Source organism: Mauremys mutica, chromosome 22 (assembly GCF_020497125.1).
Source record: "Mauremys mutica isolate MM-2020 ecotype Southern chromosome 22, ASM2049712v1, whole genome shotgun sequence".
Classification (NCBI taxonomy): domain Eukaryota; kingdom Metazoa; phylum Chordata; order Testudines; family Geoemydidae; genus Mauremys; species Mauremys mutica.
The window spans coordinates 13034096-13058223 of NC_059093.1; the positions used below are offsets into that span (position 1 = coordinate 13034096).

Below are 24128 nucleotides of genomic sequence, written 5' to 3' on the forward strand. Positions count from 1 at the left end.
GAGAAAAGAGAGTGAGAGTTTGCAATGCAAAGAGCCTGACCCTCCACAGCCTCGTGTCAGCATTGACACTTGTGCAATGTGTGGGTGTGAAATTGCACCACTGGTGCAAGCGAGTGGAGGCTCCTCGCCTCACAGCATTTTGCACCCGCCTTGCACAGGGGCAAGACAGGAGAGGACCAAGCCCAAAATGTGCAGCTGGGCAAAGCATATTCCTAAACGCAGGAAGATTTTGCAGTAGCAGCACAAGGGCAGATTGTTAGTGGGACTACGGGGAAGAGGCAGGAGCTATGTACTACGGGGATGGCAATTTATAGATGCCTAGATAGGCAGACTACATGTTAGAAAGAGGTAGCAGGAAGAATCCAAAGCAAGAGGCAAACAAACTATTCCTTCCTTAAAACAGTCTCCTTTCCTACCTGAATCCTCAGAGATCTTAAGGCTAATGGATTCCTTAGGCTCATCTAATCTGATCTTCTGCATAGCACAGGCCAGAGAATTTCCCCAGAGATTCCAGCATCAAGTAGTGTAACATGATTCCACCAAAACTCGAGAGGGGGCTGAAAGCATCCGAGCCTGGATTAGGGAGAGCTTTCCCATCCCACTGGAAGCCAGGAAAATGCTAACCGCATACGCAAGTGACACCCATTTAAAATCCCCTCAGATCTGACTATGATGGGAAAAGGGTGGAAGGTGGAAACAGCCCAGTTACAGCTGCTGCATCCAATGGGATTTGCAGAATGTTCACAGATAAGTCATGCTCATTATTTCACTTCGTCTTGGCTATGCTGAAAATGATACTAGTACCGGTCCAAGAATGGGATTTTACAGTATACTAAGGCCTTGCCTGTCATGCCAGCTCCCTGCCTGATCTAGACACAGCTCTCCTGGTCTGGCTCTGCCCTCTGGCCCTTTACAAGGTGATAATACTTTGCTCCAACAGCCCACTCATCCCGAGGCCCCGAGCCTCACCATAACCCTGTATTTCCGGCCACTTCACAAATAGGGAAACCGATGCACAGAGAGATGAAGTAACTCGTCCAGGGTGACAGAGTCAGTGCAGAGCAAGGCAAGAGAACCTATCCTTCCCGGGTAGACCGTTCTCTGACCCTGCCAAGCTGCGCTCGTGGGAGATGAAACAGATGCACACGCTGCCCACGCTCCTTTCTCAAACATCACGGAGGGTCGCCAGGGGGCCTACATGCTTCTTTTTTATTTGCCCACCGCCATGAGACGATGAACTGGGCAGAAGATGTGTTCCGCCATCTGAATCCAAAAACTCCTGAGTTAATGGAGTATAGAATAAGAATTCCCCCTCTCCTCCTCCTTCCTAAGGTAGGTAGCTCTGTGCATGAGGGTGTTCAAGTTCTAAGAGGGGGTATTTCTTCTCCGTCCCTTCCTAGACTTTCCTAGCCCGCCCTCTTTCATGCCCCTCCATTGTGTGGGTATTGGAGAACAGCCTACACACACTGTCATTGCCGCAACTTGGCAGAGATGCCACCATCTCCACGTGGAACCCGAGCCATTGCCTCTCGCCAGCCAAGCATAGCGACTGTGGTCCCATCTCCCGTGGGGTCCATAATCCCATGATGCTCAGCTTTCTCCTTATCCCCACTAAAGCAACTCAGGATTATGCAACCACTCGCTGCTGTCCCCATTGGATTTCTCCTTCCAGGCTTGGCCGCCTCCCCAGTGATTCATAATCAGTGTCTTTCTGCATGCTTTGCAGGTTGGCTGCAGGGAACTTGCAGCAGTTGTGTCAAGCACTCAGAGGATGGAACTTCCTCCCTCCACAAACACACAACTGGGTCAGCCTAACTCAAAGCTGCTTGAGCTTTTCATTATCAGCTGCCTGTTTTCTGAGCTCCCCACCCTTGAGTCCATGGGTAACGGAATTCTATACCCTCTCCCGCCTCTGGTGCACAGCAGTAAAGAGAACAGCTGTTTGGCAAAGCCAGCCCTTTAACGACAGTAGACAGTTTAAGAACTTCCATGGTCATCGTTGGCAGATGTCAAGCCGGACAAAGCTGCAGAGCATCAGTTTCCAGATGGCTGTAAATGCAGCCAAGTTACTGGACACCGCTTGCAGAACCATTCTCCATTCCGTAGGTGCAGTCACAAGGGGCGGCTGTGCATCTTAATGCCGTATGCGCCAATGGCCCCTTATTCAAGCGCCAGCTAAAGTGGGAAGATCGAGATCTCTTGCTCACACTTGGTTGGCAGACCTGAATTGGCCAGATGCACAGAATGAGTTCACCAAGGATATATCCGCAATCCAGAGCAACTGACATCATAGCAAACAAGGCTGTGTGGGAGCGCCTGATGCCAGATTGAGAAAGGACAACTCCATCTATCAGCGACTTGCTGACTACAACTGGAAACTGCCTATCAATTGCCCTTTAAACGAAATAAAAGTTAAGGGTTTATGTAACAGCTTTTGGCAGGGAGATAAACTCTTGGGTACCAGGAGACCACAGCTGGATGAGTTCAGGGAAGGCAGATGTCTCCGTTGATCATGTGCCCTTGCATTGGGGTTTCAGGAATGGACGGTTTGTCATGCGTAAAAAATGCAGCCAATGTGGCAGCACGTGCATGTTTAAGGCCAAACTCATCCCTGGTGTAACTCCAGTAACCTCGACATGTTTATGCCGGGGTGAATCTGGCCCATTAGGGAACAGTGTCGACAAGTTGCCTGTTCTTGCAACAGTCGTAAACCAGACAGGGCCCGATGCAAAGCCCAATCGAAGCGGTTGACTTGAGCAGGCTTGGGATCGGGCCATGTGCCTTTGTTCCCAATTAAAGAGATTTGTGTCCGGCTAAAGGACGTGGTCTGAGGAGATGAATTTCCATTGCTGAAATTGTCACTGGTTGTGTTGCTCCCATTCCAGGCTAGATCAGAGGTTGCTAGTTGTTGTCACAGGTCTGTGGTGCTCATATCACATTGATCATTAAGTCTTGTGGTGTCAATAGGCTTTCCTTCCGTGAGTGCCTTACTAGGACACGAGGTATGGAATCCCCCCCCCCCCCAGCTTCCGCTCTGGAATCTAATCCCCCAGAATAAAGAGAGCAGGTTGGCAGGGAGGTAGAGAAAAGAGAATTGAAGAATCACTGTCACTATTCTATGAGCTTTTTCCCTATTGTCCAACCCACCATAGGTGATTGCCATGATATCGTGTATTCATAGACACTTCCTCTTTTTCTGACTAGCCTCTTTCTCCTGCCCGACACCTTCCATCGGTGATTTCCAAATTCAGCAAGTAACATCTCACCCCATTAATGTCTATAACCACACGGTATCATGGTCACTGGCCTAAATCGGGGTCCCACTGAAGCCAGTGACCAAGTTCCCATTGCTTTCAACAACAGGATGAGGATTCGGTCCACTGAGCCAGATTCTGTCCTGGTTTACACACTGTGTAGGAACTGCAGAGGGGTAGCTGAGAGTACAATCTAGCCTATGTTGGTCTGAAGGCCCAGGTAGGTAATTGGAGGTGATTAGTTAAGTCTGTCAATAGCACTCATCACTGTAGCAGAAAGGAAAAAGCTTCAATATACACATAAGCATCCGAGCAGCAATGTGACGTGATTCAGCAAACAGCAGCCATGGAAAAGGGAGTGCAAAGCCCAGAGTGCTTTAACGAGTTGGGGTGAAGTATTCTGAGTATTTTAAGGGGCAAATATCAAACTTGATGTGTGCAAGCATTTCCCATGGGGAGAAGTGGGATTCCTCCCAGGGATCGAGGGCAGTCAGGAGCCCAGAGGCTATCTGAGTGTGGCAGACTTTCTCCAAGGAAGTTTCAAGCATGTCATCTGTTTGCATCCAGTCCGAGTGGGCGGTGACTGAAAGTCACTCATTCCCATCTGCTGGCTGTTTAGGGGCCCATGCCAAGTGAGCTGCCGCTCTCAGTCTTGTTCCCATTGCACAGTTAACCATGCAGCAAAACAATCATCCCAAACAGCACTGACATTGGCCCCACTGCTGGCGGCATCAGCTGAGTCCAGGGACTCAGAGAAAGAGCTTGAAACACATCAGATCTAATGCTTCCATCTCTCAGCGGAGCCTCAGAGGGTCTCCCTCCAGACCACAGCAGCAGGGGCTGTGGGGAAGCCATCTCGACTGCTGCTTGTGCCGTACTTGTTCTGTGGACAGGGAGAGGACTCCAGCCTGCAGGGATCTGATGCCTTTCACCAGCACTAAATTCACTCAGGACCAATGGAGGAGAGAAGTTCCAGGTTCTCATGGGGCTCTTCAAGCGAATGAGTCAGAGGAAGTGTGAAGCTGGGAGAGGCTCTCTCTTTGGCAGGTGCAATGCACGGCACCGGCTCCAGGCCTGAGCTTTCCAGCTACTCCCAGCTGAGGAGGAAGGCTCGGAAACCAGGGCCGGATGCTTGCTCCGCTTCTGAGGCTGTCCTCAGATGGACTCGAGCAGGTTGCAAAGAGAAGCAAGTTCCTGTGCCCTGTTGGGAGCCCCAGTGTGACCCCACCTCTGCTGTTTTGTATCAGAGACTCAGGAGCTGCGATAGATACTAGTGCTGGGCATGGGGGTCTCCTACCTGTCAGATATAAAATACCTGCAAAGTGGCTGGTGAAAATGCACCATGGAGAAATTAGTCACCACGAACGGTTTCCTGGCTGCATGCAGCCTGTGGCAGTGATTTTTCTGGGCTGTTGTTCAGAAGGCATTCCATGCATGCCATGCATCCAGCAGAAGCCCTGGGCTGCCCTGTATTTCTGATTCGACCCTCTGCCCTCACCATCATCTTTGCCCTCCAGCCCGAGTTCGGGCCCTTGAAGAAATCTGTAACCGGCTGTTTGGGAGGAGGGCTGTTATTCAGCCTTCCCCCTGCCTTTGGAACTGAGAATCAAGCTAATGACCCAGGATCCACACGCACAGCTCTGCTGGAATAGCCTGAGCTGCTTTACATTTCATCATTAGAGCGCCTCCTACTGGCCACGAGGCGCACCCGCAGATTCAATGCTAAATCCACGCTAGTGGTTCCTATCACTCAGCGCTTTCTGGGAGGCTGGAGCTGGGGGAGACCGGACCGTATTGGCCAGAGCAACCAGAACAGAAATACTCTGTAAGTTAAGTGACATTGCAAAATCCAGACGGCGCTTTTGCGCATGCCTCAAGCCGGCCTGCCTTTGCTAGGACAATCTAGCGCTCACCTGCGAGGCTGCAGGGTTGGCAGCGGAACGGGGCTTGCTTTGCGCAAGCCGCGCAGCGTGCATTGCGCGTGGGCAGCTTTGCAGCAAGGGTGCAGTGCTGCGCTTGGCCCGGGGCCTTGTCCCAGCCAGTGCCGGGGGGAAGGAAAGCCGGGCCCGCTGCCCCCCACCCCTGCGGCGCCCCCCCCCTCCCCGCGCGCGGCCCCCAGCCCCACCTGCTTGGTGAAGAGGATGGCGGTGTCCCAGTACTCGGGGTGCTTGTCGCTCACTTTGTTCCACTTCTTCTGCCAGGCGCAGAAGTTCCGCAGGGTGAGCGCCGCGTTCCCGGTGACCTTGGGCCCTTTGTCGTCCTGGCCGATGACCAGGAACTTGACCACCGCGAGGTGGATGGGGTTGAGGATGCTGGGGTGCTTGTAGAGCCTGGCCGCCGTGGCCATGAGGGTGAGCAGATAGTGCTTCAAGTCAGCCCCGTGGAACTTCACCATGGACTCGTCAGCCACCACCAGCGTCTCCACGTACCTGGGGATGGAGACGAAGCGCTTGGCGCGGCCGCTCTTCCTGGGCAGCCTGGTCTCGTTCGGCTGCTTCTTCCGCTGCTGGTGGGAGCCTTTGTATTTCTCCAGCGCTTGCAGGATGGCCGGGTTCAGGCTGGAGCCCACGCCGCACCTGGAGGTGGGGTCTCCGGCTTGGATAGGCGCGCTCCTGCGCTGCAAGAGGTGCTCCCCCTGGCTGTTCCTCAGCGCCCCGTTCCCGGTGTCATTCCGGAGCGGGCTGATGAGATATTCCGCCCCTCGGTACCCGAAAGCCCCCCGGAGCCCCCCGCAGAGGCTGAGGGCTGCGAAGGATTCCCGGTCGGAGTTGACATCTCCGGAGTAGAAGCAGTGCCTGAGGTCGGGGCGCTCCCGGGCCGCGCTGGGGGATGCGCCCAGGTAGTGGATGGCGAAGGCGGGCGCAATGAACTGCGCGTCTGGAGTCAGGTTCAAGTAGAAATCCTCCTGGAAAGCGGTGATCTGGAAAATCACCCCCTGGGGGCTGGGCTCCTCCGGGCCCCTCTTGAAATACTGCCGGCCATTGATGTCCGGGTCTAAGCGGAGCGGGGTCACGATCTCGCTCTCCAGGGGGGAGCAGAGCGAGGGCAGGACGGCCAGGCACAGCCCAAAGATGCCCGGAAGCAGCAGCATGATCCCAGGCGCTGCCGAAAGGGATGGCGAGGGGGCAGTTCCAGATCAGCAGCCGCAGCAGCCTGAGCCAGGCATGCGAGGGGGAAAGAAACAATCAAAGCCTGCACCTAAGCCCGCCCGCACCGGTAATCCAGCGGTCAGGATCCCCAGCAGCGCGCTCTTCTCAGCACCTGCCTCTCCAACTCCAGCGCCCGTGGAGGGGCTCCCCAGCCCCTGCCCCCCGTACCTGTCTTTTCAAGTGCATCTGCTTTTCTGGGGGTTTATATACATTTCTGCCATGGGCAAAAGAGCGAGGATTTGTAACCAGAGTTCTTGGAGGGGGGGGGAGGGAGGTGCTGAGGGCGCTTATTGGACCTGCCCTCAGCCACTTGTAGCTCTCCAAATACTATTATCCCTGCACAGGGCTGCACGTTTTTAAAGAGCCAGAACAGCTTGTGACCAAACTGCTGGAGTTGCTGGTGTTATTCTTGGTCTTTGCTCCCCTTCTCCTCCCCTGCAGCTGCTTTGCACTTTGTTCCACTTTGGGGTTGTTTTGGCAGCTTTGATTTGATTTGATTTAATTTTTGTTGGGGGAGCGGGGGGGGGCGGTGTTTTTGATTAAAGTCCTGGCTTCCCTGGGTCTGTTGTCCTGCTTTATTATTGTGTTTGTTTGTGGATCTGAGTGTTCTGACCCTCCCAGAGTGTTGACAGCTCAAGAAGAAGTGCCAAGGGCATGTTATGTAAAAAGGGCTCGCTAGGCAATGCACTAGAGGGTCTAAAAAAGGCTGCATTGTGTCTCCCTTCTCCTAATTAGTGCTGGCTTTATCTTGCCGAGAAGCTATTAGTCTTCACTGCTGACCACTGGTTGCAAAAAAAAAAAAAAAAAAAAAAAGGTCTTTAAAACAAGGAACCTTTCTGCCATTGCCCTGGCAGTTTGGAGATTTGATTTAAAATTAGTGTTACACCGAGTTCTGCCCCTCAGAGCCAGAACCTGAGCTTGCCTCCCCGGCACTTGCTGAATAATGCCTTTGATCCTACTGAAATCAGTGTGCTAGCTTCCCTCCCAAGGACACGGCATATAGTGGTGTCACCCCAAGAATGTCCCAAGGAAGGAATACTGGCTCCTAGAATCGCCGTTGGAACTGGCTGGAATTTTTGCCACAAAATGTTTTTTTTCACCCCAAAATATCAATTTCTTGAATCCAAGACTGTGGGTGGGGAAAGGGAAAGAACATGAGACCATAAGAGCGGCCATACTGCATCAGACCAATGGTCCATCTAGCCCAGTATCCTGTCTTCCAATTGTGGCCAGGTGCTTCAGAGGGAATGAACAGAACAGGTCATCCTTTTGTTTGTTTTAAACCTGCTGCCTATTAGTTTCATTTGGTGACCCCATAACACAAGAACTAGGGGCCACCAAATGAAATTAATAGGCAGCAGGTTTAAAACAAACAAAAGGAAGTATTTTTCACACAACATACAGTCAACCCGTGGAACTCCTTGCCAGAGGATGTTGCGAAGGCCAAGTCTAGAACAGGGCTCAAAAAAGAACTAGATAAGTTCATGGAGGACAGGTCCATCAATGGCTATTAGCCAGGATGGGCAGGATGGTGTCCCTAGCATCTGTTTGCCAGAAGCTGGGAATGGGCAACAGGGGATGGATCACTTGGTGATTACCTGTTCTGTTCATTCCCTCTGGGGCACCTGTCATTGGCCACTGTCAGAAGATAGGCTATTGGACTAGATGGACCTTGGATCTGACCCAGTATGGCCGTTCTTATGTTCTTATATTCTTAAGTGATCCATCCTCTGTCACCCAGTTTGGTTTGGAGAAAGTTCCTGACTTGAAAAAGCATTGGAAAAAAATTAAGTTTTGTAATTGTAACAAGGTCCTAGTTTAACTTTTTCAAATGGAAAAACTTTGGGTTTTACAGTTCAAACCGACTTTTGTCTTTTTTGAAATTTCACTTAATTTCTACTAAAAACAAAGTTAAGAATGAACAAAAGGGCAAAATCAAAATGAAACTTTTCAAAATGATCAAAGGGAAACATTTCAATTGGCCCAAACAAAAAATAACACTAATAATTTGTTGGTTCATGAAATTTTTCAAGATTTTGATTTTTGGCCCAATTCAGGACAAGGAAATTGTTTTCGCCTCCTGTGAGAATTTTCCAAATTAAAAAAAAAATGTCCTGCCTGCCCCCCATCACAATTCCCTTCTGCTCCCCACCAGCCTCCTGCAGGCTAGTAATTTGCTACTAACCTTTACCAACGGTTAGTTAATACACACACTTTTAGCTGCACCAACCAATGAATGGAGGGGGTGGGGTTAAGTCTCCACCTATGCCCCTCCCCACACGCCTGCTTTGCTGGAAAAAGGCTGGAATTTTCAGAAGCGCTCTGCTCTCATTTAGGCACCAAAATAAGTAGCTGGATTTTCAAAGCAGTCTGGCACACTGGATGCATAGTGCTTGAAAATCTTCCCCCATCTGAGCACTTAGCCCTGTTTACTCTCATACACTCAGGCTCAAGGTCAGGGTTGCCCTGGGGCATAAGTGAGGGCTCTTATTCCCTCCTCCTCTGCTGCATTGATGTGCTGTCCAAGTCACAATTTAGCCCAATGAATCAAGGTAGCAGAATTTGGCCCATGGTAAAGATGCCTGGGCTCTTCAGAGCAGGGTTTAATGTTAGCGGAGATGTGCGGCTAAATCCCCTGCACTGTCTTGCAAATCTCAGCCTATGTGCATTTGACAATAACTGCCCCAGACAAAACCTTTAGCACACATACTTTCTGGGCATGTCCCAGTGCAAGGGAGACAATGCAATCCTTGGGCTATTTGTCTGGTGTTGTAATTCCAGTGTCTCATTCCCCACTTCCCTCCAATTGTTCATTACATGTTTATTACTTCTTGACTTGCATTAAACTGCAGTCTCTTTGGAACAAGACCTGTTTCTCTGACTCTCTGCGGAACAGCATCCAGTACAATGGGGCCCTGATCCTGATTGGAGTCTTTGGGAGTAATAATAATAAGCTATTACAGCAATGAGCACACTGGCTTTGATTCAGCAAGGTGCTTAAGCCCACAAGGAGTCTCCGTCACTTTAATGATGCTTAAGGTCATGTACTTGCTCCTGTGCCTTGCTGAATTGGAGTAGTGTCAACAGATGTATGGAATGATGTCTGGGGGAGTGTAAGAGCCTCAAATGTATTTAAGCTCCTAACTTCCACTGATCCTTTGAGAATCTGGGCCTATAGTGTCTTTGTCAGCTGCCAAAGCACTGGCGATCATACTGTATGGAACAATCCCGTACTGATCAGGAGGGATGCACAAGGTGACCAAATAGGTTTTTTCCATCTTTGGCTTCTCTCATTCCATGCTAAATGGTTTTATGCTTGAATTAGACACATGCATTTAAATAATGCTCTACAGTTAACAGCTTATACATAAGTCACGTATTCAAAGCAAAGGCTTGTTTTTACTCCACCGAGTTGATTTAATGGTAAATTAAGCTGGTCATGTAGACATGGTGGTTTTGATGTGATTTAAATGATTTGGCATGGAAGTGATGGTAGCAGAAGAATTTTATGCATTTCCAAAATATAAACCAACAGTCCTGCCTAAGGGTGAGTGTGAGCTGCTTGGCCTGCAATCCTGCCTGTCCTAGCACCAGGATCTCACCACTGACTGGATTCACCATCAAGTCACCCCATAAACTACCTTCCAGCTGAACTTGTGACCCAAAAATCAGACTTGATGAACCCATAATTTTAGCTAATATCTCCTGTCTGTGTGTTCCATTCTATGCATCCGAAGAAGTGAGCTTTAGCTCACGAAAGCTCATGCTACAATAAATTTGTTAGTCTTTAAGGTGCCACAAGTACTCCTGTTTTTTTTCAGTGACTTTAATGAATCAAACTCCGTTTGTACACCAGCCAAAACTCAGCAGTGACTTGGGTTCAGCTGGGAATTCATACTTCATGTTTCATGTCAGACCTTCCGAACTGCTCGGAGGATCCTTAATTTAACCCAGCTAAACAGAGTCCCGCCTGCATGCTGATAGCCTGGTAAACTTGGGTTCTTATCCAAGCTTTCTCTTTTGCATGCTGCAGTCAGAAAGTAATGAGCAGAGGAGGGAACCCCTCAGATAATCTCACACTGAACCTGATAACGCATCAGATTCTGTGTGCCCTGATGTGGACATGTTTTGAGATGGACTCAGAAGCACAGTTAATGAATGTGCAAGAGGAGAAGGCCAGGCTTAAGTATGAGCAACTCAAGACACGACAGGGGACCCGGCTTCTGAGGACTCAATGCTGGAGAGAGGAGCCTGAACCAAACTCCTGGATCCAAACATTCTCAAAGTCCAGGGATGCTCAGAATCTGAATTCAGATTTGAATGTGGCCATGGGCCAATCTCCCAATCTGACACCGACACTGCATGGGGGTGGTGGACAACACTCCGTATCATTGCCTGGTCCCCTGGTATCTGAAGGGATGTCCCTTATCTGGAGGCTAACATCACACATCCCACATGGATGCAGAGTGCACCGTGGGTGAAATGCTCACTGGTGCAGAGGGCCAGGACAAGGTACAAGTTAAGTCCTACTCAAGCAGGATTCTAAGGCCTTTGTTCCATAATTCAGTGAAGAATTATAGAGTGTGATTCAGCCATATGGGCAGGGAATAGAAGCCTAGGGGATGCCACCCTTTAAAAATCAGCCTTTTCATCTCATTGCTCTTCATTCCTTTGACATTCAGGGAATTATCCCACTACATGATCCCTGCCTCTGGCAGCAGGAATGGAGGTGCAACTCATAACCCAATTCTCTTTCACCATGGCTCCGCTGCTGGGGATCCTCACAAATCAGAAAGCCCTGCCGGAATCCATGACTCAAAGCTCCCAAGCAGAGCACATGGGCATTTTGAATCTGACATTTTTTTGCTCTAATCTAACCCTCCCACTCTGTTTATTCTTTGTGGCCACATGTCTAAAGAAAACAAAACCCTGTTATTTTAACATGCAACTCAACTCCTGGTTTTTTTTCCCTGTGCGTCAAACTTGGGATGGACCGGGCTAGTGTCATAGAATCATAGAATCTCAGGGTTGGAAGGGACCTCAGGAGGTCATCTAGTCCCACCCCCTGCTCAAAGCAGGACCAACCCCAACTAAATCATCCCAGGCAGGGCTTTGTCAAGCCGGGCCTTAAAAACCTCTAAGGATGGAGATTCCACCTCCTCCCTAGGTAACCCATTCCAGTGCTTCACCACCCTCCTAGTGAAATAGTGTTTCCTAATATCCAACCTAGACCTCCCCCACTGCAACTTGAGACCATTGCTTCCTGTTCTGTCATCTGCCACCACTGAGAACAGCCTAGCTCCATCTTTTTTCTACCCTTCAGGTAGTTGAAGGCTGCTATCAAATCCCCCCTCACCCTTCTCTTCTGCACCTAAATAAGCCCAGTTCCCTCAGCTTCTCCTCATCAGGCATGTGCTCCCAGGGGTGGCTCCAGACACCAGCGCAGCAAGCGCATGCCTGGGGCTGCAAGCCGCGGGGAGCGGCGTGCTGGTCCCTGCGAGGGCAGCAGTCTGGCAGCGTTCCGCGGCATGCCTGCAGGAGGTCCACCAGTCCCACGGTTTTGGCGGCAATTCGGCGGCAGGTATGTCGAAGGCACGGGACCAGCGGACCACCCGCAGGCGCGCCGCCGAAGGCCGCCTGACTGCCGTGCTTGGGGCGGCAAAACACGTAGAGCCGCCCCTGTGTGCCCCAGCCACATAATCATTTTCATTGCTCTCTGCTGGACTCTCTCCAATTCGTCCACATCCTTTCTGTAGTGGGGGGGGGGGGCAAAACTGGACGCAATACTCCAGATCTGGCCTCACCATGCCCAATAGAGGGGAATAATCACTTCCCTTGATCTGCTGGCAATGCTCCTACCAATACAGCCCAATATGCCATTAGCCTTCTTGGCAACAAGGGCCCACTGCTGACTCATATCCAGCTTCTCACCCGCTGTAATCCCCAGGTCCCTTTCTGTAGAACTGCTGCTTAGCCAGTTGGTCCCCAGCCTGTAGCAGTGCATGGGATTCTTCCTTCCTAAATGCAGGACTCTGCACTTGTCCTTGTTGAAACTCATCAGATTTCTTTTGGCCCAATCCTCCAATTTGTCTAGGTCACTCTAGACCCTATCCCTACACTCCAGCGTATCTACCTCTCCCCCCATCTAAGTGTCATCCGTGAACTTGCTGACAATCCATCCCATCCTCCAGATCATTAATGAAGATGTTAAACAAAACCATCCCCAGGACTGACCTCTGGGGAACGCCTCTTGATACCGGCTGCCGACTAGAGATCGAGCCATTGATCACTACCCGTAGAGCCCGACGATCTAGCCAGCTTTCTATCCACCTGATAGTCCATTCATCCAGCCCAGACTTCTTTAACTTGCTGGCAAGAATACTGTGGGAGATGGTATCAAAAGCTTTGCTAAAGTCAAGGTATATCACATCCACTGCTTTCCCAGTATTCACAGAGCCAGTTATCTCATCATAGAAGGCAATCAGGTTAGTCAGGCATGACTTGCCCTTGGTGAATCCATGTTGACTGTTCCTGATCACCTGCCTCTCCTCCAAGGGTCTGGCACTGGTTTCTGGCCATAGCATCCTAATAGGCTTGAATGGGGGCTTGAATATCGGACTGGGAGGGACCTCTTTGGTCACAGATGCCCATCCCCTGCTATCACAGGCAATGCTATCATGGAAGCCTGCTCATAAATTTAGCAAGCTCCAGTTTAAAGCTAGTTTGATTGTTTGCTCTGACTACTTCCATTGGGGTCTGTGCCAGAGCCCCCCTCTGATGGTTAGAAACCTGCTTCTAATTTCCAGCCTCAATTTCTTGCTGGCCAGTTTACCCCATTTGTTTGTTCTTGTGCCAACATTGTCCTTTAGTTTAAATACCTCTCCTTTCCCCCTGCCCCACCCCCGGGTTTACCACCTGTCATAGGGTGACTGGTGCGACGCTTCTCAGGGCACCCAGGGCTGGGAGTCACCAAGTTGCCACCTCTTCCAGCCCAATGGTCTTGCCTATGCCAGCTGGGTGTCAGCTCCCTAACACAGCCAACCTGTCAACTGCTTAAGCACCCACCTCTGAACCTGCCCAGCTGCCGAGTCCCTTCAAAGTGTCCCCCTGTGGTATCTAGCCCCTGACCACTGGGCACCCCCAGACATCCCAGATCCCCTGTTCCCAAAGGAGCAGTGTACCCCAGTTAACCAGTTTTCCCTCAGCCCACTGCTCCTATCCCACACACAGCAGGCACGTTCAGTTCTAGTGAAACAAGAGGAAATTTTGTTTAAGAAAAAACAGAGCCTCCAGCTGAAACAAATGTGCATGCTGGAAACACGTAGATATACTCAAAACAAAATCAGATAATGCAACCTAGGGCCTACACTTCCTAATAGTCACCCTTTCTATCCAGCAAAGTAGATCCTCACCCCAAAGTTCTGTTTTTTGCAGTGCTTGCTAGCCCCCCGGAGCCAGTACCCAATCTTTCACAACACACCCCTGCTCAGCAAGATACCTCCTCAGTGAATGGATGCAGGGTGTCTTTCTCCACCCTGCGATATACCAAATCTGTCTTTTGTCTTTGTTCACAGGCAGGGCCATCCCTGTCTATTATAATGTTCCTTTTCACCTCCAAGTGGGTTTGATTGTTTGCACTTGTCTTTGACGGTTTTCCATTGACTGTTCCAGGATGGGACAAGGGTAGACAATTGAGCCTTGTATTACATCACCAGAGGAGGGGTGACACCTCCCTCCCGCTGGAATGGGCTCTCCCCAAGACACATCATTCCCTGGTGACTAGCTTTTACTCCAAGGCCACAAGACATAGTTCTAAGGATAGTTACATTATTCCCTAAATATTACCCTTACACTCATCTCACAGTGATTAGGAGTATTCATAAGTTACAAGCTTTCAGGAAAGCCCTCACATGCTACCCTTCATGGATAAATACCATGAAAGTGGTGTATTAGGTGTAGCGAGTTTGTCGGGTCTGAGACAGGAGTTGCTTGTGAAAAACAATGAACCCTTTGCCAGTTGGCACCAATGGCACAACTGGCCCTTTAAGAGAGAGTGCGGTCCAGTGCACCTGTGACTGGTCAGCTGCCTCCCAATTGGGCTTCAGAATAAAAGTATAAAAGGCCTGAGGCTGAGCTAGAGTGGAAGTGAGGAAGAGTTCAGGTGAGAGCTTCCTGAGAATGGAGGAGAAATGGATGGTGCAGCAGAGAGTTGCCAGAGGGGAAAAGCTGCAGAAAAGTTGAAGGTGAGTGGTACCTGTAAGCAGCTGGTGATGAGTGCTGTGGATAGGTGTTTGGAGGACTGGCTAGAGCTGGGGGACCCTGCTAAGTTGTGGGAAGGCTTCTGCTGAGGAGTGAGGGGAAGAACCAGCATAGCCTGTGCAAGCCAGGCCTAGAAGCAAAGGGTTGGTTTAGGGGTGGTGGTCCCCAGGAGTGGAGGTAGACATCTCAGGTGATGGGGTTGGGAAGTGAAATGCTGTAGGGAGCCATCTTGCAGGAGCCTTGACTTGGGGTACAAGGAGAAGACTCCTGGGAAAGAAGTGGGTCTTGGCACTCTCTGGGGGGGGGGAGCCCTGGAACAGGAGCTAAAGGAAGTGGGACAGAGGGCTTATGACTGGGGGGTGGCTGTGTTGGGAATGGTGGCCTTCAAATGGGACTGAAGACCTGCTGTGGTGTAACCTTGTTTTATGTTGGGAGGAGCTGTGTTTGCCCTGAGGGGTCTGCAGCCTCTGGCACATCCCTATGAATAGAAGGGCTTGAATTTGCCACTGAAAGATGCTTTTCCTCTGAATGGGCAGATAAAGGGGCAACTGAGGTGAGCTGGGCCTGTGCTGCACGAGGGTACACGTTCCCTGTAACCTTCACCTGATGTATTTTCAGAGCAATCAGATCCCCTCTTGGCTTGTTTCACCTTGGAAAATGAGGGTGAAGTGCTCTTACCTGCTCCTTGTGAGATTGGTGCTGATCATCCAATAGCTCTTTTCTGCACTTGCGCTTGTTTGAATTTGCCTTTCTTGAACATGTACTGTCTTTGTTCAATATTTGTACAGCACCTAGCACACAGGGGCCTGGGTCCATGAGCGGGGCTCCTAGGTGCTGCAGCAATACAAAGATCAGCATGGGTGACCAGAGCTGGACACAGTATTCCAGCTGAGGTTTCACCAGTGCCTTGTACAATGGCCTTGACACCCATTAATATTAATATACAAGGGGGCAGAGGGTGACTGTTGTCCTTTCAGCTGTACAGAGGAGGGGAATGAAATAGCCTGTGGATTAAACTTTTGACAGTCCTGTTGGAAGGCAAAAGAAGGGAATGAGTCCAGAACCTTCTCCTAATACCATGGGGCTGCAGATTGCCCTATGCACCCCACACCACAGTGTCTCTGGGCCTGACGCTGATGACAACTTGCAGGTGTGTCTTGTTGCTGCTGGGATGCTCTTGAAAAACATAAGGAAGACACAGGTTTCTTTGTAATGATCTTTCTCTTGAGAGTCGGTTAGAGAGAATATTCATGCCCTGCATCTCATGTATCTGTGATTAACATTGTCCCTGGATGGCTTCACTACTGAAGAGAGTAGTTTATGTGTAAGCAGGGGAGATCTCCCACATGTGTGTCTGTTCCCTTGGGATATCTCAGTCTGTTGCTGTAAGAATTCCTCGAGGCAGGGCCGGCTCTACAGTTTTCGTCACCCCAAGCAGCGCATCGAATTGCCGCCGTGGACGGCGGGGGCAGGCGTGTTTCCGCGGCGGCAATTCCGCAGCAGCTTCTATGTTTAGCTGAAGCTGCTGCGGACAGCTAAACACAGAAGCTGCTGCTGAACTGCTGCCACCGCAGAAATGCGCGAGCCGCCCTAAGGGCACACGGATTCCCCCCACTGTCTGCGGCGGCAATTCGGCGCGCTGCTTGGGGGCAAAACAACAGGGACTGCTGCCCCTTGCAGATTGGTGCCCCAAGCACCAGCTTGGAATGCTGGTGCCTGGAGCCAGCCCTGCCTCGAGGAGGTGAAAAGGGATCGCACACAGGGTCAAGCATTGCAGTCAGTCAAATCACTTACTTGCCTGCCTTTGATGCCTCAGATATTGGGCATTGCTGGAGGAGGAGGACGCCTCAGGGAGCTAACACTTAGCTCTCATGTAGTGTATTTCATCCACAGATTTGGGGCTCTCAATCTTGGTTGGGCCTTCTAGGGGCTACTGGAGTACACATAACAGCTCTTTAAGTGCCTTATAAAGGGGAGGCAGTAGTACTACACCTATGTTACATGGGGTGGGGGGAAACTGAGGCACAGGGACATGAAGTGATTTACCTGTAGGTCACAGGCAGTAGAACAGCTGGGAGTAAACCCAGCTCTTCTGATTCCCAACCCAGTCCCCTTGATTACACAGATTTCCAAATCTCTGAAGGGAACACGTGCCTCCTCTGTGGTAGGAGAGGCCATCGATAGATGCAGAGAGCGCTGATCTCTCAGTGATGGTTAAGAAGCTCTTTTGCGTCTCCTTGCAGTCCCCAGCATTCACTGTCTTTGTCTCAAGTGTCAAGATGACCCCTGGGGTTCAGACTGCTGGGTGTCCTAACACAATGCTGTTTCCTCATTCTCCTCATAACTGGGGTTTATCTCCGATGCAATGAACTGCCCGTTGTCTCTGGTGTCCCCATGCTCAGTTTATATTACAGACACAGGCAAATCAACATCCCTTTGTGTAAAACCAACTTGTTTATCAAGCCTGCGCCAAAATGATATTTCAGGACCATCTTTTCCAGCACATGTACACAACCTTTTATCCCCCATTGGTACATACATTATGCAACAACATTCATAGAATGTCAGGGTTGGGAGGGACCTCAGGAGGTCATCTAGTCCAACCCCCTGCTCAGAGCAGGACCAACCCCAATTAAACCATCCCAGCCAGGGCTTTGTCAAGCCGGGCCTTAAAAACCTCTAAGGATGGAGATTCCACCACCTCCCTAGGTAACCCATTCCAGTGCTTCACCACCCTCCTAGTGGAATAGTGTTTCCTAATATCCAACCTAGACCTCCCCTACTGCAACTTGAGACCATTGCTCCTTGTTCTGTCATCTGCTACCACTGAGAACAGTCTAGATCCATCCTTTTTTTTGAGACCCCCTTTTCAGGTAGTTGAAAGCAGCTATCAAATCCCCCCTCATTCTTCTCTTCTGCAGACTAAACAACCCCAGTTCCCTCAGCCTCTCCTCATAAGTCATGTGCTCCAGCCCCCTAATCATTTTTGTTGCCCTCCACTGGACTCTTTCCAATTGTTCCACATCCTTCTTGTAGTGTGGGGCCCAAAACTGGACACAGTACTCCAGATTACTGGGGCATCACCAGCTCTTACTTGCTACTTCACATGATGCTCTTTACAGATAACTATGAGAGAAATGTTAGGTGTAACGAATGGAATTACAGAACAGTGGGCTGTTGGCCAGTTGGCACTGAGGGGCTCATAGGGTCACAGGTGGAATTTTTATTTCAGATTATCTTTGTTCTTTCTTTCTTGTTTTGCCTCAAGTCAAAGAGAGAACATGCAGTGATTCTCTTTGTACTATTCTGCATGTGACCTCTAACACAGAATGGTCCCTGGTGTCTGACCTGCTGCTGGCAGAGAGGCTCTATTACCTTTAAAGGTGCAGTAAAGAGAAATCTAAATGGTATCTCTTGGTGTTATGGAAACTGCAAACACCATGATGCCCTTTGTAGATGCATCTGTGAATCAACTAAGACAAGAAGCAGGAGAAAGATGCACTGATTGAATTGCACTGTAAATCTCTTTCAAGGCACTTGGGGCTGGATTTTGCTGCTTTACACTCCAGTAATTCCATTCTCTTTGATGGGAGTCAGCTCTGAATTGTAGGTTGCCAGTGGGAGTGGTGTGATCTAAAATAGATAGTATCCACACACAGGAGCTGGTTTTTTCCAGATCTGGTTCAGATGATGCTAAACTCTCCCAAGAATAGCTAGTGAGATCTGGGCAGCACTGGATCCAAACATGAACCCTTGCCTTCATTTTAAACTCAAAATCCCAACCTAATGTGGAATTTTAAATCTGCTCTGGATCCAAATGCTTCCTCCTCGGCCCTTCTCCCAACTCTCTCTGCTCCTGTTGGTGTGTTGCCAAAGGCAGAGAATTTTGCTGTTTAACATTCTGAAGCCACTTTGCAAATTCAAATGATGGCGGGGGGGAGAACCCCAAGTATCTCCCATAAGCTGCAGTCCAAAAAGAGACGTAGTTTAAAATAGCCTGGTAGAGCGCTCGAAGCCAAAGATAGAGTGGAAAGGTTCTAGCGGAGGAAATTCTGGCTTTATTACCCCACTTGTCATGTTGGCTGCGTCAGAAACTGGACTGCAGCCCAATCGGACAAACTGAGCTCTCCCCGCTGCCTGAGCCAGGAGCCTCTGTCCTGACCACCTGGTCAGGAAGAAGTATCCTGTCTCCAGGGAGAGAGGATGAATCAAACCGAGCTGTTTGGAGGCCGTTCTACACCTAGGGCCAAACCCATCCCCGCTGTAATTCGAAGCACTCAGAGGCTTTGCAGCAGCGATCAATCTGGCCCATGGTATTCGCCAAATAACACTGGTGTGGAGCTTAGGTGGCCTGGGGAAATTTGGGAGCAATTCTCGCTCACTTAGTCTCTCTGTGCAGTGGCAGTAATAGCACTGCTCTGCTCTTGTGGGTGTCTAAATACACTAATGATTGTAAGGTGCTCGGATACCACAGTGACTGGGGGGCCATATAAATACACTGAACCCATCTGTCTATTTTATGCATGCGAAAGCTGCAGATATACACAGTTGGCCTGGGAGAGTTACACATTTGTCTAAACAAATCAATGCCAACTGATTAGGAGCCAGAGTAGAGTGTAAATGTACAGGGCCTCGTCCTCTGCTGAAAACTCTACTGAACACGGCCCCAAAGGACAAGCCCATGTGAATCACCTGATTCTTAGTTAAAAAGTAATTCTTACACAGGAATTGCTCAAACTTGGGCCCCAAATATTGTTGTGTGTCCTGTCTACGCTGGAGTGTTTTGCACGCTTGTAGCTGCATTTGTGCAAACCCCTAGTGTAAATGTATCATTCTGGTGTAAAAAGTGGAGTAAACTTCACTAATGCAAGTCACTTTTTGTACATTGTGCAGCACATCTACAATTAGGGGTTTTCACTAGTGAAACTACAGCAATGCCAGAATTCCCTGGTGTACCAAAGTCTTTAAGACAGCCAATTCCCCTCGAGTGGGCCACCCTGCTAAGCAACTGTTTGGAGGAAGAAATAGGAATTTCTTCTGTTGCTCCATAGGTCTCTGCCCTTCCGGATCCCCTCTACACGGAGGCTAGGGATGAGCAAACCAGTTTATTTTTTCAAGCGGCATTCCCTGCTCCCATGCTCTAGTTCCCAACAGGCAGGAAGTCTCATTTCTGCAGAGCTCTGAGACTGTCCAGGTATGGGCCACTTCACCTTGAATGGGTCCTTAAACGTGTGTTACCTACTGATGCTAAGCAATCTGCTCCATCTTGTATTGAGCTGTGACGCTTAGTACATTTCCCAGATCTGAAGAGCTCTGTGTAGCCAGAGCCGTCCCTGGGGTTCGGTGAATCAGGGTGACTACTCCGGGCCCCACAGTCAGTCTTGGAAGTGATGGGTCGGTCCTGGAAGTGACTGATTTGTCACTTCCGTCCCAAGCCCTGCACCCCACTAGGGGATGGCCCTGTGTGTAGCTCAGACTTGTCTGTCTCTCTCACCAACAGACGTTGGTCCAATAAAAGCTATTACCTCCCCAATCTTGTCTCTAGTATCCTGGGACTGACACTGCTCCAGCACTGCTTAGAGGTACTCTTCTGTCACGCCTGCATTGGCTGGTGCTCAGTCTGGAAATACCTAAATATCACAAGCAAGTCAGTTCTTACCGCACCTCCAGCCCAGCTTGGCAGGCCTGAGGGCTGCATGTAGTTTATCTGAGCTTCAGCAAAGCATCCAACTGCTCTTTTCTGGAACCCTTGAACCTTTCTAAGGTTCAACCCTCCTTTGGGCCCAGGGGGCCAGTTCTGTTGGCCCTGGGACAAGCAATGGGTAGGTGAACTGTCCTTCCAAATCGACTGATCTTTGTAGATTGGTGCTTTTCTAGTTTACGCTTCTGGAATAAACCTGGTGTAATGGGGATTCACAATCCAAAGACCCATGTGGACTGAGCAAGCTGTTCTACAATGATTTGGTTCCTTGTCAGCCTATAACCCAGCAGAGTTAGAGCAGGGATTCTCACGCTTTTCCCATCGGCTCCCTGCCCTGGCCAAAGGGAACTGAGCACCTGTGACTTTTTAAGGGACTTGCTCGAGGTCACACAGTCTGTGGCAAAGCCAGGAGTGAACTCACTACTCATGAGACTTAATCCTGCACCGTAACCGTACAACCACCCTTTCTCTCTCAGTAAAATGATTGTGTCAGAGATTCCTCCCCTCCCATCTGGCTTTGCACAGCCCATCTCTTTCCCCTCCATAAACATGCAAGATCCCTGCAGCAACTGCCTATGTGGCAAGTAACACTGGGGCAGTATTGGACATATTGGTAGCCGACTTTAATTTATCACTGATACTTATTTGGCTGCTGTCGGTGCCATAGTTGAGCACCTCCAAATCTTTCATGAATTTCTCCTCAACGCCCCAGTGAGGTAAGGCACTGCCGCTTACCCCCAATTTACAGATAGACTGAGAGCCGAGACTGGAAACTCACGCTCCTAACCACTAGGCCACCTGCTTCCTCCCACTACATCGGGGATCTAGCTGCTGGGACTAAAGAGGAGCCAGAACCAGGTGACCAGCCAGTATTCTGCAGCCCCTGGCAAGGTTTTGGTAATCAGATGGCCTAGAACCAGCCAACTCTGGTCTGAAAGATCTGTCCTGTGCAGATCTGTGCTGCCTGTGTACAGAGATCTCTGGTGTAGCAAAACTTTCTTTCCAGTTCTAGACATTTGACATTTCAGCCAAGTGAGTGGAGGGGGAAAGTCTGCAAAAAAATGTCTAAACTCTTCTGCTACCAGCTTTGCATCCTGCCTAGGAAACAGAGCATCAGCCTTTTGGCTCCACGGTGGCCTGACACATGAGGCCAAGTAAGATCTGCCACCTGGAACAGCACTTTTACCTTCTCTGGGCCTGCAGGAGGGGTCATTGGTGCACACACGTGCTCCAAGCCAGGCATAGCTCATCCTGAAACAAGGTGGATCCCACAGCCAGGTGCCACCCTGTAATGGATCAGTGCAGATGGATCGACCACTGAACTGGGAACCTGTGACATCAAAGATGGGGTATTGCAGGTAAACCACAAGCCTTCATACATCCTCTGTGGGAGAATCATCCTTAGCTGTCGGGGTAGCTGCACTGATTTTTATCTCTAATAGACCTCCGGGGGCAGTGGAACCCATAGGCACCAACCAGTACATTGCATTGTGTAAGGCCGGCCTGGCCTGCGGTGGAGGCTGCTAGTCAGAATCTCACTCTCCACCTCTCTTCCCCCAAGATCTAGAGCCAAACCCAAACCCAGGGCCTGGTAGGCCTGTGAGAAACAGGCTGGGGGGAGCCCTACACCTTTCCCTCTGGGGAGGCCTTGTGCCATGACAACCTCTGCTCTGTGGTCCACCAGCATCCCCTGAGCTCTCAGACCTGCCGTGGCCTAGTCTGGCCCTGCGGAAGGGGAAATAAGTACAACCCTCAAACACAGCTGTGCTGGCAGGAGCAGAGCTTGAATTAAACGGGGGCCCATTGGGGCAGGCAGCATCTCCCACACGCCTCTCGCTCCCTCTGCGGTAGGCGGGAGACTGTCCCACAATCTCAAACCGTGCCCCTTGTAAGAGCCCTACCCAGGGCTGTAGGGTACTGGGGGTATTTGCCGATGGGTGGGATTCCCAGCCACAGTTCGATCTGTGACCCCTGCTCCGTGTTAAAACTGAAGGCAGAGTCACATTGCAGCTGCTCCCTGACTGATCTGTCTTATCTGAATGATGTATTTGGGGGGGGGAATTCCCCATCTCCTCTGGCTGGGGCTCACCTCTCTGCTCCTGGCCCCCAGGTTCAAGCTGTGTGGATGGGTCAGAGGGTCTGAGGCAGAGGAGCTGGCCGGAGGCGTGCTGTGCTCCCAGGGCATGAGGAAGGGGACTGTGGAGCAGGATCACACACAAGGGAAAGAAGCAGAATGCCCCCTCCTGTTTGCACCTACTTGAACTGCTGCAGAGTCGCCAGGAGGTACATCAGTCCCCGAGTTTCACTAGCGAGTAGGATTTGCCCTTCCTCTTCCCTCATCCAGCTCTGCAGGGTTTCACCCGGTGATGCCCCTGTTGTACCATTCAAAACTTGCATGCCTGGGAGCAGCACCTCCCTGCCCCAGCGGCTGGGTGAAAGCCCCACACAGGAACCCATCCCAGCTGGGGAAGTTCATGCTGGAGTCTGGCTTCTGCTACTGCCCTACAACCTGGCTTTCTTCTGCCTGCGGCTTTGGGATGGGTGGAGAGGATCTCAGGGCCCAGGGGAGGAGACCTTGGCAATACAACATCATGGTGCAGGTGCCACCACGCTGTGGGAGGCAGACCGCTCGCCCTGCAGCTGCAAAGCCAGGCTTAGGCTAGCCCTGCTTGCTCATGGATCCATCACTGAAATAGTGCAGCCAGGAGCCACTCATGCCATGTGCCTTGCCCCTCCATCTCACATGCTCTCTTGGAGTCACCCAGCAGAGGGAGAAGGCTCACAGACCTGTCAGGCCATTGCTTGCCTGGCAGCATCAGAGCTGCTGATGAGGATAAACAAGACAGAGCTTGTGTGTCTCAGGAGCCATAGGAAACATAAGCCTGGGGGGACTGGAGGACTGAGAGTGGGCTAGGAAATCTGTCATGGCTAAGGGACCTAGTCAAATCAAGAACCAGTCCGTAGTGGCCAAAAGGAACTGCCGTGTGAGGGGTGTGTGAAGACCTGTATGGAACGAGTTGCCACGTCTCAGCCTGGTGCCTAATGCACATCCTCAAAATCACCAGCGTGTTTCATCCATCTCCACAGAGACAGCAAAAGCACCAAGAAGCCCATGGAAAGTGCAATTCTCTCACCCATCTCCAGGCCTGTTACCATGTAGAAGAGAGGAGTTCAGTGTCATTCCAGGGCTAAATTCACTGAAGAAAGAGAAATACTGAGCAGGGGAAAGGGCAAAACATGGGAGGAAAAGATGTGATTTTTTTTTCCATAGTAGTATAAAAGGGGACTAAAAGTAAGAGTATGAAATGCAATGTGGAAATAAACCAGTATGTGCACCTGGTGGATAGAGTGGTACTCAGGAGAGCTAGGGTCTATGCCTGACACTGGCCTGCTGGGTGACCTTGGGCAAATCTCTTCACCATCCTGGGCCTCGGTTTCCCCATCTGTAAAATGGGGCTAATAATACTGCCCTCCTTTGTATCGCACTTGGAGCTTTGCTGATGAAATTAGCTAAGAAGTATTCTTAGGGGAGTGGGATGGGTTTCCTGTGGTTGGGCTCTAGCCAAGGATTTAGGAAACCCTGGTACAAGTCCCAGCTCTGCTATAGGCTTTCAGCAAGTTCCTCAGTTCCGCATTGGAAAAATGGGGGGTTCTTAGCACGTCCCTCAGTCCAGGAGTGCTGTGAGGGTAAATTCAAGTTGTACTTTAGCTGTGTCCAGAAATGTCGGAACGTATCATTGTCATTTATAGGCATTAAGACGGCAC

The 24128-nt window shown here is 50.4% G+C and overlaps 1 protein-coding gene and 1 long non-coding RNA gene across 3 annotated transcripts in view; one reads left to right on the forward strand and one right to left on the reverse strand.

Moving 5' to 3' along the window:
* ADAMTS15 (ADAM metallopeptidase with thrombospondin type 1 motif 15) overlaps positions 1 to 6787 on the reverse strand; it is a 28718-nt gene extending 21931 nt beyond the window's left edge. Inside the window, exon 1 of the mRNA XM_044997165.1 lies at positions 5380 to 6787. Coding sequence (XP_044853100.1) covers positions 5380 to 6345 — 966 coding nt within the window. The 5' untranslated portion in view covers positions 6346 to 6787. The remainder of the gene's footprint in view (positions 1 to 5379) is intronic.
* A 7771-nt stretch (positions 6788 to 14558) lies between these two features.
* LOC123354943 lies at positions 14559 to 23644 on the forward strand. Of its 2 annotated transcripts, none has more exons than XR_006574974.1 (3): positions 14559 to 14646; positions 21449 to 21721; positions 22474 to 23644. It is a non-coding gene; the product is annotated as an uncharacterized LOC123354943 (long non-coding RNA). The 2 variants fall into 2 exon arrangements; XR_006574975.1 differs by having other exon boundaries at positions 21567 to 21721.
* Positions 23645 to 24128: the final 484 nt, after the last annotated feature.